This window comes from Rhamphochromis sp. 'chilingali' (genome assembly GCF_963969265.1).
Source record: "Rhamphochromis sp. 'chilingali' genome assembly, chromosome: 2".
Classification (NCBI taxonomy): domain Eukaryota; kingdom Metazoa; phylum Chordata; class Actinopteri; order Cichliformes; family Cichlidae; genus Rhamphochromis; species Rhamphochromis sp. 'chilingali'.
Genome location: NC_137930.1, coordinates 22,676,651 through 22,695,634, shown reverse-complemented (window position 1 = coordinate 22,695,634; position 18,984 = coordinate 22,676,651). Strand labels below are relative to the sequence as shown.

Genomic DNA, 18,984 nt, shown 5'->3' with positions numbered 1-18,984 from the left:
CATGCTGTCGAAATTTCAAAATATGACATTTTTTCCAGTGGCAGAAACAAACTTCCATAAGAAGCCAATTTAGCGGTTTCACCGATAGGGTCCTGGCATTGTGGATGAAGGCTCAACAGAATCATAAAAGCACAGAGAAACAGTAGCTGTTATTAGTGATGATGATACTTATCCTATTATGATGGCAGCAGGTTGTAGTTTCTGTAAGTTGAGTTTTCTTTAATAATAATAAAAAAAAGAAAGAAATCAAGACAAACCGTTTTTCAATCAGCTTTATTCAGGAGAAGGGGAGAAATATTACTCAAGGGAAAAAAAAATCAGAAGGATTCTGTCAGAAGCAGCACTCATACAAATCAGTTCTCTCAACGAGCCTTCATTTTCATCCTATGGTCACTTTGAATTTACATTAAAACTGATTAGTTGAGATGCTAACTTATTTTTCAAATAAATAAAATATTTTCTCTTTGTCAATCTTTGTACTGAATCACAGCCAGTCAGTGACCCCCAAACCCCCGACTCTGGACTAGCACGCATACAATACAAGCTGCCAGTAAATACTGCAGAGCAGCTTCCCCCCCATACACCAGGCATAATGAATATACAATATGTTACACAGGTACAGTATATACACCACCTCTTAAACAGTAGAGACAAGAAATACTTCCTCATTGCCATGTTTCAATGACGCATTTGAAAGGGAATTAGAAAACCTCAGAAATCCACACAGCTGTTATTATTTTACAAGCCCCAGAAAGTCCCCAAACACCTGATGTAGATTTATCTCTTGGTCTTACCCTTTGCTAAAAGCAAAAAAAAAAAAAAAAAAAAGGGACTGATTGCTAAGAAGCAGGGAAGAATGAGGGAGTCATTTTATTCAAAAGCATCTTTTTATGGCAAAGTGCAGAGGTTTAGGGAAGGTGCTGTTTACTTTCTCTGTAAAGAAACCAACACTGAGTACATACAACTACGACACAGTCCCATCTGACGTTGTATAATATACCTAAAATACCAAACTGCTTTCTACCCAATAAATTTGCCCAATAAATCAAGTGCGCGACTAATAATTTAATGAACATGCCCTTTAAAGCACAAGAAAGAAGATCTCAAAATTCAGAGACAAACATGTATGTGTAAAAACTTTTGCAAAAGTAGTCTCAATGAATTCATTTTTTGGATATGACCTTGCAGTGACCCCTTATCTTGCGCATTAAAAGTAAAAAAGGACACACAAAAAACAGAAGTTGCCTAAATTTAGTCTAAGTGAAAGAAAGGGGAAAAAAAAAAAAATCAGCTGTGGTAATTTGAATGATTAATTATAAAGGGATGCAATTTCACAATTCAATCAATATAGTCTCCAATCTCTCTTAAAGCTAGACAGAGAAACTTGAATTTCAGCCCTGATGTTGGGAGTTTTCCCCAATGTCTTGACTTTTAATGCCCAAAGGAGATTTATTCAAGTGTTTTGTAGCCAATACAACTACCAGCTATAACAAATCAGTCCTACTTTATTCCTAATTTTTAAAAAGAGGAATTTCTTTTCTCAAAATCTAGATGGTCCCTTACCTGTAGAAATAATTTACTATCTCATTCGTTTAATCTGGCTAGACTGTGTCTCATCACACCTCCATCAACACTCAATTTAGCAGAATCCTCAGCGTGCGGCATGAAGCTTCATAGGATCCTCTCTCTTCAAAGAAGCCATGTTAGAAACACATCTGTCCCACCAGCAGCCGGAGCAGAGGTGGGATAAACGAGAAGCTATGTACAGTTTTAGTGCAATCATACTTATATAATCTGATAGAACTCTACAAAAAAAAAAAAAAAGAAAAAAAGAAAAACCCAATCAAAAAGAAAACAACCCCCACAAAAAAACCCCCAAAAAACCCCAAAACAAACCAAACAAAGCACAACGGACGCAATTTTGGCTGAGGAGGAAAACAGTTTGGATTTCACACGTACAGCCTCCACATACGCATGCTCACACAGTCCAGTTGTTAAAGATGTGCATCAATTCGTCATTGATATGTAGAACTACACGTAAATGTAACAGAGAAGAACAGGCTCGTGTTTTTAGTGTCGATTTGTTTGGAAACTTAAAGACCCCGAGACAGCAAAGGCGTGGTTAGGGATAAGATGAAATGAGACGAGTGACCGAGTCTGTGATGAGGTCAGCCAAATACCCCAGAGCACCAGATTACCTGATTTGAGGAAAAAAGATGATGTGTAGCTGCAGGTATAGACATTAAACTATAAGCAACTTCCCCAAAAATTGCAATAACTGCAAAGATGAAATAATGTGAAAAGCAGTCAGCAGCAGCACAGCACCCCAACCACTAATATTTATGTTTACATTTACTTTATCCACACGACTGTTAGGAGAAGATGACTTCACTGCCTTTATAACTGAGTAACTGCTTAACTTCATGGGTCTCTAAGCTCCATCTATGCCCTATACCCTATAAAGGTGATGCCTTTTCAGTCTAACAGGACAAAACAGAAAAAGAAAAAAAAAAATCACAAATACTAACATTTTACAATGTACAAACATGACTTATTTTCAGTGTCTGGAGGAAAAAAGAACAGTACCAATCAGCAACATCCATCTTCCTGAATTATGTAACGTAGCGAGCTCTTGACTTCAAAACTGAACACCGCCTACAGTTTAAAAGCTTTTATGTGCACTAAACCCCTTTCACTCACTTAACTTCACCTTACATCTCACTCCACACTCATTAGTTACCCAACCTGATATGCTCTTTCTGCATCTCCTCTCCTCACTTCACATTAAACACACATACAGGTTAATATTGAGGTTATTACATTCACATGTGATGCTCTCTCTCTCTCTTTTTGTTTTGTTTTTTGGCATGTGTACAGTGGATTTAAACTGACATTTGCACTTGAATAAAGTTGCACACAAACAGGCTGTTAATACTTGACAGCTCTTTCAGCACTCTATCAGTGAGGGGACAGGATATACGGCCCCATTTATTGCACATATGTGTGAGATGGGAATTCAAAACTGAGGTGGAAAAAAAAATCAGATTGCATTTAGGAATACTGACCACTTCCTCGCTGGGAAAAGCATCAGGGACAAACAAGAACATAAAAACAAACAGCAAATACAAAATCCTCTCAATTAAGCCTCACACACAGTAGTGCTGACACGCGGAACGGGGGCGGGTGTTTTAATGTAACTGGGTCAACGACATTCGTGCATCTTCGACCAGTCACGTAAGGTTTCCAATATTATGAAGTGTTTGAGAAGATCATCAGTAAGCTACAGACGTGGTAAACTGTAGGATTTAATATTTCCCACACTTCAACACAAGTCCAACATTTCTCATGTTTACACACACACACACACACACACATACACACACCTAAGCAGTCACACCCACATCTCACACCACCAGGATCTTTACTTCGTCCTGTTCGTCAGGCCGGTAAAAGAAGGGGATGCAGGGGTTTTCTCCCAGAAAAGGGGGTGATCTTTGAGCTCCTTGAGGGTTCTGGATCTCCTGAAGCAGCTGCATGATTTGCTGGGCTGTGGCGTCCTCTTTAGGCACCAGGGGCTTGGAGTCAGTCTGGCCAGATCCAGTCAACAGCATCTGGGATGAGGAAGCTTCTAGACCGGCGGCAGGTTCTGACAGAGGGATGTCCTCCATAGCTTATGCAGCAGAGAAAAAAAAAAGGTACAGAACAGTGATGTTATTGGAAATATGAATTAAAATCTATTTTGAAAAAAGAGGCAGAACAGTTGAAGCGCTAAAGGACCACTCTTTCTGCCTTTCAGACTCACACATCAGTGGATAAAGTCTTCCAGGACTATGAGTTTAAAATAAGCTTCACTGTACACACAAATATCCCAACAAAATAGACAGGATCAAACTCACCTACCTGTGGGGTTGTGTGGAAGTGTGGGTATGTTTATATTTGGTCTTTAAAATCCACCTGCTGTAAAACAATCATGATTAGCATAACTGGTTTTGCTTACCTGCTCCAGTGGCCGCATCAAGCTCTGTGTGCGTGTGTGCTTGGTGGTCTGGGTGAGTGTGTTCCTGTCCAACAGGAAGCAGGTCAGGGTTTACTGTGCCCATGCCGGCTACAGCTCCAGTGTAGCGGTTGTACCAGTCATTCCTCTCAGCTACCAGCCTCATCACAAGATCCTGCAGCTCAGCCAGCTTTGCCTATTGGGCAGAAGGGATAAATAGTGGACACAAAGGACAACAATCATGTTAAGTATGGCACACTTTTTTAGCGATGACCAGGTAAAACTTTAAGATGTGAGAGAGAAAAGTGTTCTTAGGAAGAAAGACTTTTGTCTGTGCAAACAATCTTCAAAATCTTAGGCACCTGCATATTTTGTCATGTCATGTCTTTTGTTTTCATTAATATTGCATAAAAGATATTACTGTGACATTCCTTCTGCATTAAAAGACATCAGTACCTTCATCTCCTCTTTGTCTTGGGCCAGCATGCTGATGTATTGCTCTTTCTCTTGATGCTTCTGTTTCATAATAGCCCGCTGACTCTGGTACAGAGCAATATACTCGCCTGCAAAAATATACATAACAGAAATGAATATGAGGAACAAATGATTACATATGAAACAGGACTAAGAACAACCTATAAAACACTCACCTATAGTGTCAGTCTCTCCAGACAGCTGGATGCAGCGGTGCTCCAGTTCCTCCACCCTCTCCTTCAGGTCTGCTTTCTCTTGCATTAGGGATGTGAAACGCTGCTGCAGCTTCTCCATTGCAGCTTGCAGGGCCTGATGAACTTCCACCGGCACTCCTCCTTCTGTTCAAGCAATAACGGAAAGGGGGGGAAAACTGTTTACATGGCACGAGAGTAAAAGAGTAAACTGGCACACACACTTGTTACTCTCCAGAGAATTTAAGTCTTTTAGTTGTAGAAAGATCTGCAAAATTGCACAAACACAAATGCTTCTGACCTGAATGCTCATGGCTGTGTTCACAGTGACTGTGTTGACCGTGACTGTGACCGTGCTCGTGGTCATTAACAGGTGTTTGGCTGTGGCGCTGCTGCTCCAGACTTAGGGTGACGCTGGCCTGGTGCCGGGCTGCTATGTGAAGCCTGCGCTCCTCCTCCAGTTGCCTTCTGGCCTCGTCCCTCTCTGCCTCCAGTTGAGCCAGAGCTCCACGAATAAAATCCTCCTGCAAGGCAACACGAAATAGAAATGAGGGTAAGGTCATACTTTTGTTTCATGCCATAAAATTAAACCATATAATTCACCATAGAATGGCACTGGACATAAAAATATGAACTTTAGACTAAGATGTGATATTAAAAAAATAAAAAGACTGTGAACGAAAGAAAAACAGAACATTTGCATGAGCTGGAAACATCTCTTTACCATCTCTTTCTGGCTCTCAAAATCCTCTGGAATAACTATGGGGGAAGACTTTGTTGGACTTTCTTGCAGGGACTGGCTTTCCACTCCATCTCCTAAAATGATATGACATGTACAACTGTTTTTTAATTCCTTAAAAACCTATCACACTAATGAAACACATGGTGCAGCAGCACTTAATGCTTTCCATTTTTGTTGCTAGTACACAAAAAAAAACTGCACTTCTTCATTTTGAACAGATTAGCCTTAATCTGCAGTTTCTGCTGTAACAACATATTATCTGCTTCAAATTAAGAAATTGTGACACTGTTATTTAAAAAGAGACAGGATAAAGCCACTATACTATTATAACTTTAGAGATAATTATTTTTAAATTGCAGGAAATCTCTCACCAAAGGAAAACAAGGCAGAAAGTGCAAACATGTCAGTAACAGAGAGATTACCTTGGTCTCTGGGTGATGTCATAAGAGCAGAGCTGTTGAGCAGCTCTTTCACCTCAGCTTTCAGCTGCTCATTGTCTCTGACTAATTGTTCCAGATGCTCCTGCAGGAAGAGGCAGTAACGAAAAACAATTAGAGTGTGTTTTTGAGAGTGTTAAGGAAAAACATAAATAAATAATAAAAACAGACTGCAGTTTTCCTTGAAGACGGCCAGTATAGATTAGATCATATTAAAACAGTCATGTCAAAATTATAAATTTTTCTATGCATAAAAATACCTTAATCTGAAATCATTTCAAAACGTATTTTCTGCAGTATAAAAACACTAATACCAGCTCTGCCTTTCCACTCCACCTTCTCTCTAATGGCATGTACAGAGGCAACAGAATGGGCCTAACTTAAGTGCTGAATCCATTAAGTTAGGAAACCCGAGAAGGAGCAACACCCTGAAGCATTAAACACGATGGCCAAGCGAACTGCTGCAAAGTGTCCCAATAATCATTAGTACAGCTCAAAGCTGCACTAATCCCCCTCAGAACTATCAGGCCTGACAGATTTACCACAGCAGTTCAGCTGACAGGATGAATATGAACATACTTTATGCTCTATATTGCAATGTATTATTGTACTGAATTCTAGAATCACAACACCATCTACACAGACTGGTCACAGATGTATATATTAAAAAGGTCTTATATACATACATGGGCTTGTTTAAGCTGACTGTGACTCATCTCCAGCTGTGCACGGCCATTGCTTTCATCGTGCTGTAGTCGGTCCATTAGCTGACTCTGCTGCAGATACTGTTGGTGAAGTTGTTCCCTCTCTGAGACCAGGGCCTGGTAGCCAGCACAGTACTGCTGGAGATGTGCCGCTACCTGATCCCTCTGCTCCATCAGACCCTGAGCTTCTGTACATTTCAGCTCAAGCTGGAGGCAAGAAAATAGAAGAGGACAAAGCATGAAGACAAACAGCAAGTGAGTGCATATTCAGCTGACTTTTCATCTGTGTTTGCTTTAGGGGAGTGCTGTGTGTGACCTCACCTGCTCCTTGACGTTGTGCAACTCCTCTTGCAATTCACCCATTCTGCGTGCAAGCTCCTTTTTCACATGTTGTTCTGATTGGATGGCTGTAGTCAACTCCATGTTCTCATTCGTCTGTTAGATTGAAGGAGTAACAGGAATTTCGGTTTAAAGACAGACGTGTCAAGCACCACTGAGGTCAATCAGATACTTACTAACAAAACACAGCTCTGTTTCAAACAGAGATGGGCAGTAACGCGTTACTGTAATCTGATTACTTTTTCAAGTAACGAGTAAAGTAAGGGATTACTATTGCAAAAACGGTAATTAGATTACCGTTACTTTCCCGCAGGAACGCTGCGTTACTGCGTTACTAAAACCGTGATTTTTTGCGAGAATGTCTCATGACAGTGACGTAAGCGAGTGCGCCGTTAGTGACAACAGCTGTGTGCAGATCAACAATGGATCACATATCGAGTGCGGGAGAGAGTATGAGCGTGCAGCGTTTAAAGCGTGGAAGTACTGACCTTACTTTGAGTTTGATTCCATAAAAAGTGACAAAAACATTAGCGTCCATCGTGCGTGGGAAGAAAACTTCTTTTTACAGCGAAAAAACCCCTAAACTTCCAAGCAAGCACTGAGTGCCCAACGACGTAATGGGAAATTCACAGAGAAACTCGCAGATTCTTCAACTGACCGCAGCACACCTGCACCAGCGTAAACCTCCGCCTACCCCACTCCTGCTTTACAGGTGAAAATAGAGCAACAGGACCGCTGAGTCTTTGACTTTATTTATTTTCTGCTGTGTTTTACTTGCATCTATTTGAAAGAGTGAGTGTAAACACAAAAAATATTTTATTTTATGTGCTGGAATGTGCAGAAAATAGGTTTAAATCTTAAACTAATTTATTCAAGTCAGAGAATGTTGCATATAATTAAATGTTTTGCTTGATGCATAAAGTTAAAAGATTAAAACTGATAAAACAAGTTAAAAAAAGAGAGTTTTCCATTTGATTACATTTTGTATGATGGATTATGTAGAAAAAGTAGAATTGGGCTGAAAGATCTATCACTTTATCACCTATTCAGGTTGTAAATCGTGTTTTTAAAAAGTAACTAAGTAACTATGTAATTAATTACTTTTGAAAATAAGTAATCAGTAAAGTTACTGATTACTTTTTTCAAGTAACTTGACCAACACTGGTTTCAAACAAACAAACAAACAAAAAAAAAACAACCCAAAACAGATTATGAGAGCATAAATTCAAAGAGAAAAAAGGAAATTATGAAATTAAAGACCAGCAGAAAAAGTAGAATTCTGAGCACTGTGGTGCAAAAATAAGGCAGTTATAGTGGTAACTAAGGGTGTCCTCTAAAAATAAACAGATAGTAAGATTTTCAGCCTCACCAGTTTGACAAAACCGTTCTGTAGCTCAGCCAGCTGGTCCTTCAGTGTTCGGTTCTGGGTGAGAGCACGGCTAATAGTGGCCTTGTCTGACTGAACATCCTCTAGCATGCGTCGGCGGTCCTCAGCCTCCTGGGTTTGGCTCTCCACCTGACGCTCCAGCTCCCCCAGACGCGACTCCTGCTCTGCACACATACGGCTCAGCTGCTCGTTGTCCCTCAGCTGTGGGAGTATTACAGAGGATGATTAACACACTTCAAATGTAAGAGGTGCAATGAAAGCACCAACTCTCTTTGAAACATCCAGAAAGGGAAAAATCAATATGTGCTCCTTTTAAGTGTATATGAAACTATATATGAGTCACATTAACCCATTAAAATGGGTTTGGAGAAAACAATGTGAAGCACACCTGTGCCTGATACTGTGACGTAATGGCATCTTTCTCTTGTTGTAGGGCATTAAGGGCCTCCTGCAAAGCCACTTCATTTTCTGATGGTCCTGAGGACTGATGCTCTGTGCCATGCTGAGCTTCTCTCTCCTGGGATAATAACGCTAGAAGAGAAAAAACACCAATTATCAAGATTTCTAATTCTACTAAACACAAATACTGCAGCTGTGTCACATATGGCCAGTATTTTGAATGCTATATTTGATATGTTTTTAACATATATGCTAAACTAAACATTAAAATAATATTTTACAAGGTTATAAGCAGGAAGACCTGACAATAAACACACAATGGGGCTAATGTTAATCCCGAAACTGCAGATCACTTACTGCAGCCCCATCTGCTCTCCTTCTGACTTTTGTGTTTCTTGATCTTTGCCACATTAAGAAGACATGAAAACTAATGAGGAAAAGGAAGAGGCACTAGATGAGGGTTGTGTGCACTACTCACCTGCAGCATTTCTTAACTCTGCAATGCTGGCCTCCAGTTCTTGCACCTGGTTGATGTTTCTATCCCTCTCTTCTGCCACCAGAGAAACCTTGACACACACACACACACACACACACACACACACACACACACACACACACACACACTAGGCTTAAATACAAAAAAATAAACAAACAAAAAACCCACACAAAAGAAGCAGCACTACCATTTTCGCTCTTTATTCAAAGCTATAGTGAAACCATAAGCCATGCTGATGTTACTGTACCTGTGTTAGCAGTTGTTCAGTTTTGTCCTTCCACACACGACCTTCTTCCTGGATCTGCACTGCATAACAATCCCTCTCTGTCTTCAGCTGCGCAATGGACTCCATAAGCTACATCATCACAAATGTAAATAAAATAATAATAATTAAGTCTTCTTTTTTAACTTTTCTATATTGCTTAATCAGTAATGGAATAGGTACAAAATATATTGAATATTAACACAGACAGCAGTCAAACACAGAAGCCAATGATAAGACAAAGGTCCATGTAAACCTGGTGATTGTGCGCCTCCAGCTGCTGCTTCTCTTCCAGCAGTAACTGAACCTGCTGGCTGGCACTGGTAGGATCTGACTGACTTGAGCACTGGAAGAAATTAGTAGGAAAACTAGAATTACTGTCGGCCATACAATATTCAAACACTGGCCTCCTAGACATTGACTCTGGAGTTGTTCCACTACTTCCAGCATGTGGTAGGAGAAAGATGAATTCATACGTGAATGAACTGTGTTTTCCTGGAATTCAACAGACCTGCTGTAACATGAGGTCAGTTATCTCGAGCCTCTTGCGAAGATCTTCTACCTCCAACTTCATTGCGGCATTTTCTTGTGTACTCAGTTTTATCTGCTCTGACAGCTCCGAGCTCTGCTGCTTCGACTCCTCACTCAAATTGCTGTGAACAAACAAATTCAGTGTTTATTTTAAACTCGCCATATCCAGACAAGACTTGGGAAACCTGTTCAAGCCAACTCTTCCATTACAAAGAACCAAAGCATTCAAAATACAAAGACCATATAAAAAAAAATCTCCTCAGGCAAGTCAGGATAAAATGACTTACTTTAGTCTAAACACCTCCAATCTCAGATTGTCTCTTTCCTTTTCAAGCTCTTTGTTGTGCTGAGGACAAAAAATAAAAAAAATAAAGACTCAGCAAGACAAAAACATCATAAAAACCTATTAAAAACAACCACACAGACAATACGTGCGATCAGCTAAATTAGGTAACACTGCCTTCTTACGAGTTCATTTATTTGCATTTGCATTACTCATATGCAAGTGATTGCTGGATTGGCTGTTACCTTTTCAAACTGTTTCTGCTGCAATGAGACAGAAGAGAGAGTTCTTTCAAGTTCTGACACTCTCTGCTTTGTTGATTGCAGACGGTTATTCAGCTCCTCTGCCTCAGCTTAACATGCATGCACACACACATACAAGGAGAAAGAGGCACACACATACACACCGTTAACTGCTGCAGCGATAAACCATTGCCAAGTTTATTATTTAAAAAAATAAAATCCCCTCCCCCCAAACACACACACACACACACACACACACCTGTTTTCTGCCGTGCAGCCTGTTGTGTGTATTGTAGTGCTGTTTGTAGCTCCGATTTCTCAGCTACTAGTATGCCAATGGTCTGGATATGAACCTTGGAAGAGGACATACGAACAAAGAGCACCATTCTTCATATAAGACTAGATAAAGTCAGCTGACTTCACTAACAAGACCTGATTAATGAAACATACAGAAAATTCTAATTTCTCAGAGTAATTACACACAGTAGATTATTTATTCTTGTTAGAGTTAATTAACAATATAGGAAGTGTTAAAAAGGGCAGTGTATGTTGTTGGATAACATTTTATACAAGTGCAACTCAGTGCACTCTGGCATTATGCACTGCCACATCACACTGTAATACAACGACACTATTAAGTGACAAATAAAGTTGCTCCATAGGACAAATTAAATTTATGCATTTGGGTAAGTGAATGTACCTGTAATTGCTCCCGCATGGCACCCTGCTCTTTTGAAAATCTCTGTTCAAATTCTTTTCGCTCCTGAAGAAAGAAAAAAATAAAGTTGATTAATAACAAAGAGCAAAACATTACAATAACAAAGAAAATAAAGAATTACACAGATACAAATAGAAGGTAAAAAGAGGAGAACAAAAATACCTTTTGTAGCTGATCTGTAAGCTCCTGAGATTGCTGTGTCTGCCAGACCAACAGGATATATATTTAAGTTGGGGAAAAGTCTTGTATATACACACTTTTAATCATCACAGCAGTGCTACACAGTGTTAGCCTATAAAACATAACCAAAATTCTGGCACAGACCTCATGTTCATGCCAGACAGGACAATAATAGCACCGAGCACTAAAATAGTAAACCTATTCTGTTATTAATGTTTTGTTAATCTTTCATGTGGTTTTAAAGCTTGGAGCTCTGGTTATATTGCTAAACTCAAAATGCCATACAATCCTGCATCTACTATCAGGTTATGATTGCTCTGGTCACAAGGTGCACAGAAAGGATCAATCATGCTGCCGTTGTTAATTCTCTGAAGAAATTTTAGTTAAGCTAACAAAAAAACAAAAAATAAATAAATAAATAAATAAATAAATAAATAAATAAATAAATAAATAAATAAATACCACTAAAACCATGCCAACCATAATTCTTTTTAAAGGTTATGGTTACTCAAGATGACATGAAGAATGCATTAAAATGCATGCACTGATAAGAGTGATTAGGGGCAGAGGGAGACGAGTGTTACTGCAATCACACAAAGATGTGCACATGATTATGCATACACACAGCTTCTTACCAGCTGGTCTAGCTTGGTAGTGAGCTGAGAGTTTGTTAGGTTGCTGGATTCCAGGGCGGCTGCCAGCTCCTGGTTTCGACTCTATCACGTGCACGCATGCATCCGGGTAAGGAAAGGGAAAAGGAAAAAAAAAAAAAAAAGAAAACAAAAGAGAGGAATAAAGTGCAGTGGCAAAAGTCAAACAAAGAACACATGGGGGGAGGAGGAGGAGAAAATTTAAATGTGAATTATTAACATGGAGGCAAAAATAGCACCATGACAAGTAGTGCATATGTTCTACTAATAATGAGAAGTGGATCAAATAATTAAATAAAACATGTGATGGCTATTAAACTGATAAATGGAGCCAGTTGAGAAGGAGAGGAGCATTCATACAAACCTATTAAAGTGTCACTTGTAAGACCTGCTCCTTCATACAAAGTCTCTGCAACAATATTGCTGGATATCTGAACTTCTACTATACTCCTCACCATAAAGATGACTTACCAGTTATATAAACAATGGGGGGAGTAATATTAGAATACCTTCATTAATCTTGGAAACTCATTTGTTCCACTTGCATGGCTTTTGGATACTACTGCATGAGTTAAGTGACTTGTAATTCAGGCTTTAGAATGTCAAAAACTCAACAAAAAAAAAGTTTCTTCTTCTTACCTCCAGTTCTCGCTCACTCAGAGGAGGTGCGCCATCTCCATTCACATATGCAGCAGATGACTAAAAGAGACATCCAGGCAGACATTAATGTGCTTCCCACACAGAAAAATATCAGATGTTTTAAGGTAAATAAGCATTGTCAGGGAATCTGTGGCACCGTTTCTGTTGCCATTCATAGGAGAAACTTTAAACGTGTTTAATATAGTGGATGAACTGCAGATAAAAAACTGATTCGTCATCCACAGTAGGACATCTACTTCACCACAATGGGAAACAGCACTTTAGTAAAAACATGACAAGAATTCACCTGAAACGGTCTTAGAAACCTGAGAAAAAGCAATGTTTGTGGTTTGACCTAACAAAATTAAAGTTAAAAGAAGATCTATCAAACTATTTTAGTGCACCAGTTGATGCTGTCAGCGTGCTTCAGACCACTGGGAATGACTGGCGAAACTGAAAATGCTTTCAGTGCATTCCTACCCAGAATAGACGCAACGCTTCCTGATTAAAACGCCACATCGGTGGTGGTAGTGGTGGTGTGTTATTGTTAAAAGCCAAACTCTGTATGAAAGAAGTGTGCGTACCTCAGAGACCAGGCCGTTCAGTTGCTGCGAGAGCTGTCGCAGGCTCTCTGTGGAAGACAGCGGCCTGCAGGATGACATGGACACACACATCAACAAACACTCAGTAGCTTACATGAACCACTTCACTTTATAAGCTAGCATACGGCTACATAAAAAAAGGTATACTGGAAAAAGTGTTGCTTGCTGTATTCATTCTATAAGATACATATATTATAATAATCCATGAGTTCAAAACACACATATATTTTATGTAATGATGTGTGGGATACCAAGCTTTCAGAACATGGATGTTACAGCAAGTGCCTGCCCTTGAAAATAATCTATTGTCTCCAAACTGTAAACATGTCATAGTTCAGAACAGTCCCCCTTCAATACCCTTCTCTTTAATTACCGATACATAGATATATAATCACGATTCTATGACAGAACCCACCTATTTTCCTCCATTGAATTCTCGTTGCCGTTGGTATCAGAGTAATCCTGCAGGGAGACAAAAATTGAAAGCAGAAAACAGAGAGCATAAGCGACAAATATAGATAAAAGGGAGACAGTCAGCACATTTGATAAAGAGAGGAATATGTGTAATAGAAAAAATAATAATAATAAAAAAGTCACATAAATGGCCTGTGCTGAAACTGTTGTTCCTATTATAACATGTATAAATTAATACAAATGCAGCAAATGAAAAAGGAACTGTTCACACTGATGCTTAGAATGACAATGCAGTTTTATGGCCGTGTGGTACAACAATGACAGGACAAAATATAATTTTCAAGACTGAGAAGGAAAGAGAAACATAGGAGAGACACACCTGGAGGTCAGTGTTGTGATCGACAGACTCAGAGTTAGTAGCAGTGTTAGCGCTAGCGGGGTTAGACAAAGGTGAGATGTAATCAGGCTCGCTGTTTGACTCCTCCAGCAGCTGAGCTGAAGACCTCACGGCCTCCACGTCAGCGAAGGTCTGAGGCGACACATACACAGAAATGCACACACGGGTTTAAACGTACAGAGAAGTAGCAGTTTGAGCTGCAAAGAGACCACAACACACGCATAAAAATCACCAGACTAGTGTTCTATCCAAACTTTTACTGTTAACTTTATCATTTCTACATCTAGATGAGTACAGAAGCTGATAAGAAGAAATTAGACTGTAAAAAATGAATAGAAACACCTTTCTAGCAGTAATTAAGGTGTCTCACTGAAAATGAAGTTCCTGTACTGGTGCCCCATTGCCACTGATCCCACCCATTGTAGACTCTCTGAAATATCTGCAGCATGTCTAGTCTATATTAACGCTATATGCAGTTTTGGCAAAATAAAGCTTCAGTTTTCAGTGGCTTTGATCCAGTACAAGCAATAATCTGCCACATAAAGAGACACACACACACACACACACACACACACACACACACACACACACACACACACACACACACACACACACACACACCAAGATGACACATGGATATTGACATCAGAAACGTGCAACTAGCAAGAATCTGGAAACTATTTATTCAAAGCAATGCAATATTATTTAAAGATCACCAATAATGCTGCGATAAACTGATATATATTTAAAACCAATAACAGGCAGGAATTTATAGACAATTCTTTTTCATGCTTCCAGCTCAACATGACATAAAGAAAACGTTGCAGTTGAAGGAAGGTAAGAATAGAGAAGCAGGGTAAAATATTAAACACCAAACATCAACAACAGAGGGGTGCAGAGAACGATTAAAAACAATCAGGAGGAAACAAAGAAAGAAAAGCCAGGGACAGAAGCTCACCTGACAGTTGCCATAATGAGGGAGGACTATTCCATTGCTTTGACTAAGTGCTTTTAGAAAACTGTCAAACTACAGGAAAAGGAGGAGAAAGAGATTGGAAAAGGGAGAGAAAAATTCAGAAAGTGACAGAGTGGTAAACAAACAAGGACAGGGAAACCATTTCTACAAGCAGGAGGTCTAGAAGTATGCAAGAGGGCAGTAAATGTAGACTGGACTTGTACAGACTCTTTTATTCTGTTAAAAACCACAACAACTAACAAGAGAAAAAAGTAATTTAAACTAAATAACAATTACAATAACAGCTTGGGGAAAGCACAGCATTTTTTTTTTCAAACGTAGTAGTAGCAGCATAAAATAGTCTGACTGCAATAACTGCACTAAAAATTCAAAGTTTAAGATTTAGCTGACTGGCTGGTGAAAAAAAGAGGGTGTAACAGAGACGGAAAAGTTGCATGTGAGGGCAGTCAAGACAGGAAACATGCTTTAGGATAGAAAAGCAAAAGGAAAACGCAACTTTTGTCTGGTAACAACTGGATGTATTGAGTGCAACTCTCAGTTGTATATGCGAAGTGTATGAAAGCATGCTGCAGACTGGAGTTTCTGCTAATAGCGAGAAGCAGGGTGACAGCTGTCTCACGAATGTATCCAAATGCAGGTCAAATGTCGTCGAGCAGACTCTCGCCACATGCGCAACTGCTGTCTGAAAGCACTACACATATTCTCATGGGTACTTTTAATTTGATTAGAGAGCTTTGAAAACAGGCCACAGCAGAAGATGGTGTTCCACATTAATAATCAAAATGACATTACCGGTAAATACCAAAAAAATGTTCTTAAAAAAATCCAAAACTTGGTAGACCGTCAAGTGAGCTCAAAGAATGTGATTGTGTTACTTGCTGAACACAATTTGTGCCAGTACTTTTTAAAAATCACCAGAACAAATATCAAAGCAATGGTCTTGTTAGCACATTAATTATGTTTTTTACTCAAACAAGTACAAATACGGTGAAAAACAAGTGAGTAATGAAAATCAGAAAAAGAAAATCCCAGGGAAACAGGAAATTTGAATACCCAGCAGCCACCTCAGCTCAACTACAGATATACAGAAGAAATAAATGAACTGATGGATGAACAGCTGAATAATGAGTCACCGCTTTGAAGATCAGGAATTAATTATTATTTATCAGGTATAAAGAGTGCTACTAAAGCACAGGATAAACCTAAAGCAGCAGCATAGAGTAGAGAACTGGCTGATATTCACAGAGGGATTCTCGGGAGAGGAGACTTGAAAACCTATCATTTTTTAATCAGTGTAATTTTATGATTACTCCCATTAAATGTTCTATAACAAAAATCTGATGAACCTGAATGCTGAAACAAGCAGATGACATAAAGTGTAAACTGACAGGGGTAGAGGACAGTGAGTTACTGATATGCACGCAAGTTGCTACACCAGTACTTTTTTGGATAAGTTATTAAAAATCAGCATATACATTGTGGTATTGAAGATATTGGAAATATTAAGTGTTTTGAGACAAATAACAGAATATATTCAGCTGCCTATCTAGCCAAACTGGCTACAACTCCAGCAGCTTGGACTGCAGCTGGTGATAGTAGTCAGCCAGTTCATCATGCTCAGATTGCTCCAGGTTCTAGCTGGAATGCTGCTCATCTGTGCAGCAGAACAAGGACTACTTTATACTTTCTCATAAAATTATATATTAGTTCTTGAAATTCTTACCTTATGCTACATATTGCAATATGTAAAAGCCAAAGTTGTGGTCAGGGGCTTAAAAAACACTGTCTCATGTGCAACACTCTTCTTAGGTAAACATGTCTGTCATCAGCGCTGCAAAGGGGTCTAAATAGTTCTACTCTGCTGGCCCTGTGTGTGTATTTGACAGGTGTAAGTAAAGCAAATGCCAACTAGATGGAAAATCAGCCACCTGATCTGATAATTGGCAAAAAGCAATATATGCTCTTCAGCCAAACACACAAATACAACACCCTGCAGCTTCAAAGAGCTAATCATCATATGACCATCTATCAAGCACAAAAAGAGTACGACATTTGACGACAACAACAACAATAAAGCAAACTGTTATCCTTACATTGTCTGGAGAGTTTCTGTCTGGTGAAGGTGCATCATGTTGGCTGGATCCCTTCACCTTTCTCTTCTTCTTGGCTCCACCTCCTTTTTCTCCTCCTACACTAGCAGGGGAGCTCTTCTGTTGAAATTCCTTCAGCTGAGTAGGAAATGGAGAAGAAACCCATAAACGTGTGCAGATGAACAATGTCTACTAATATATATTTATTTTGTCACGTGTTACACAGATAATACCAGGACTCTGCAACTGTCCCCAACTATACATATTAATTCAAACAAATTACACTCAACACCTTGAGCGTCGTATCAAGCTGAATGAATGAGGCAATAAAATACGAATTCAGTGCTCCTATTCCAAAACAATGCACCAGCTAGCAGAAAGATCCGGCTTCAGACGGATCAAGTTAGTAAGTTGCGCTAAACAATGATAACCTGCGTATGATATGCATATGACGGTTAAAGCATGCCAGAAAGCTCTATGCGGGCTCTAACAGCTGTGTAACGGGAACTGCTGGTTGTTGTTTTTTTTAACAGTAAAGCTAAATAGCAGCAAAATGACATGTCACCATGGCCACTTATTCGTGAAGCTTGTGGGCCAGCAAGAAATGCTGAGGAGTGACTTCTTGAATCTGATAAGGCCATCTTTCTGACTAGCCGAAAAAGACACCAAGCCAAAGCACACAGCAGGACAGGGAAGAGGGGTGTCAGCTGTCAAAACACCCCCGTCAGTCCATCCAGCTAACTGTGCTGCAGGGGTAGCTTACAAGCTCGATGAGTGCTTTGTTTTAAAACTACCGTTTGTTAGACATTTTCTTATGAAATTAAATCCTGCAGATAACATAAAAAGCTGGCTGGCTGCTGTGCGACATTCCTTAGACTCACACGTAGCCATATATTCATCAGCTAGTTAGCTAGCTTGCTAACGTTAACTTACCTGGGTTAGCACGTTAGGCTTTAACTACATTTAAATGTCAGATGGAAAGTCAAGTAAAGCGGCCAAGCAAGTGGTGCAAGTTAATCTGCGAGTAAATAAACAGCGTGGGATACTATGCGTGTCTCTACTAACTAAAAATAGTCTACATAATCTGGGAAAGTTAATGCTATCACCAGAGGCCCCGATAAAACATCGGTCTCTCCTACGCAACAGAGCCGCGAGAGGAGCGGAGGATGTCGGACAAGCGACAGTGCAGTACTCGGGCGACGTGTAATGACAACACCCTTGCCCCGTAAAAATATACATAACGAAAAGACAAGAAAACAGAGTTAACACAGACTTGTGTACACAAAGTGGGAACTACACTTTCCGCGATATGTGACTGCGTTGATTGTAAAATACTTTACCTTTTTCTTAGCTGCAGCGAGTTTTATTTGCCTACTCTGGTCGGCCATCCTGCTGCTCTGGTGGTCAACTGAGCGATCCACGTCATCAGCTTGGCGCTTATACGCGTCTCAGCCAGTAGGTGGCGCAGAGCTCAAGCTGTGCCCTTATCATATCATAAAACATCTTCATACAGCTTATGGCCGTGAGCCTACAACCTCACATAAATTAGCCTGAAACATGTTTTTTTTCTTTTGTTATATATAATATATAAAGTATTATTTTCGACAGAGTTTACGACAACATGTATTAACATTTTTGTTATGTGGTTGTCGGCTGCTCTCATTGTCTGTAGTTGTTGCTACTTTACATTTGTGTTTCTCTATAATTAAGATAAATATAGTCTATTATTTTGTAGGTTACATTCATTACAAAAAGAGAAATGTACCGTATCTTATTATATATTTTGAAAAATGACTTTTTTCTTTCAATTTCTTTTTGTTATATGTAAATTTACCAC

The 18,984-nt window shown here is 39.5% G+C and overlaps 1 protein-coding gene across 5 annotated transcripts; it reads right to left on the bottom strand.

Annotated features, from left to right (window-relative positions):
* Positions 1 to 784: 784 nt before the first annotated feature.
* golga2 (golgin A2) lies at positions 785 to 18,572 on the bottom strand. 5 transcript variants are annotated; one of them, XM_080874159.1, is made up of 28 exons: positions 18,488 to 18,572; positions 17,151 to 17,285; positions 15,040 to 15,108; positions 14,064 to 14,213; positions 13,686 to 13,732; positions 13,253 to 13,316; positions 12,669 to 12,728; positions 12,015 to 12,095; positions 11,362 to 11,400; positions 11,182 to 11,244; positions 10,741 to 10,834; positions 10,485 to 10,591; positions 10,244 to 10,302; positions 9,937 to 10,078; positions 9,682 to 9,771; positions 9,411 to 9,518; positions 9,146 to 9,233; positions 8,657 to 8,799; positions 8,251 to 8,469; positions 6,864 to 6,977; positions 6,525 to 6,749; positions 5,824 to 5,923; positions 5,384 to 5,475; positions 4,961 to 5,183; positions 4,645 to 4,806; positions 4,451 to 4,557; positions 3,998 to 4,190; positions 785 to 3,670 (listed from the first exon to the last, which is right to left on the bottom strand). In XM_080874159.1, the coding sequence occupies exons 1-28, from the start codon at positions 18,533 to 18,535 to the stop codon at positions 3,405 to 3,407; spliced, it is 3,288 nt and encodes a 1,095-aa protein (XP_080730285.1). In that variant the 5' UTR covers positions 18,536 to 18,572; the 3' UTR covers positions 785 to 3,404. The 5 variants fall into 5 exon arrangements, with proteins under 5 accessions (XP_080730285.1, XP_080730287.1, XP_080730288.1 ...); XM_080874161.1 differs by lacking the exon at positions 12,015 to 12,095; XM_080874162.1 differs by lacking the exon at positions 14,064 to 14,213.
* Between the last annotated feature and the right edge of the window lie 412 nt (positions 18,573 to 18,984).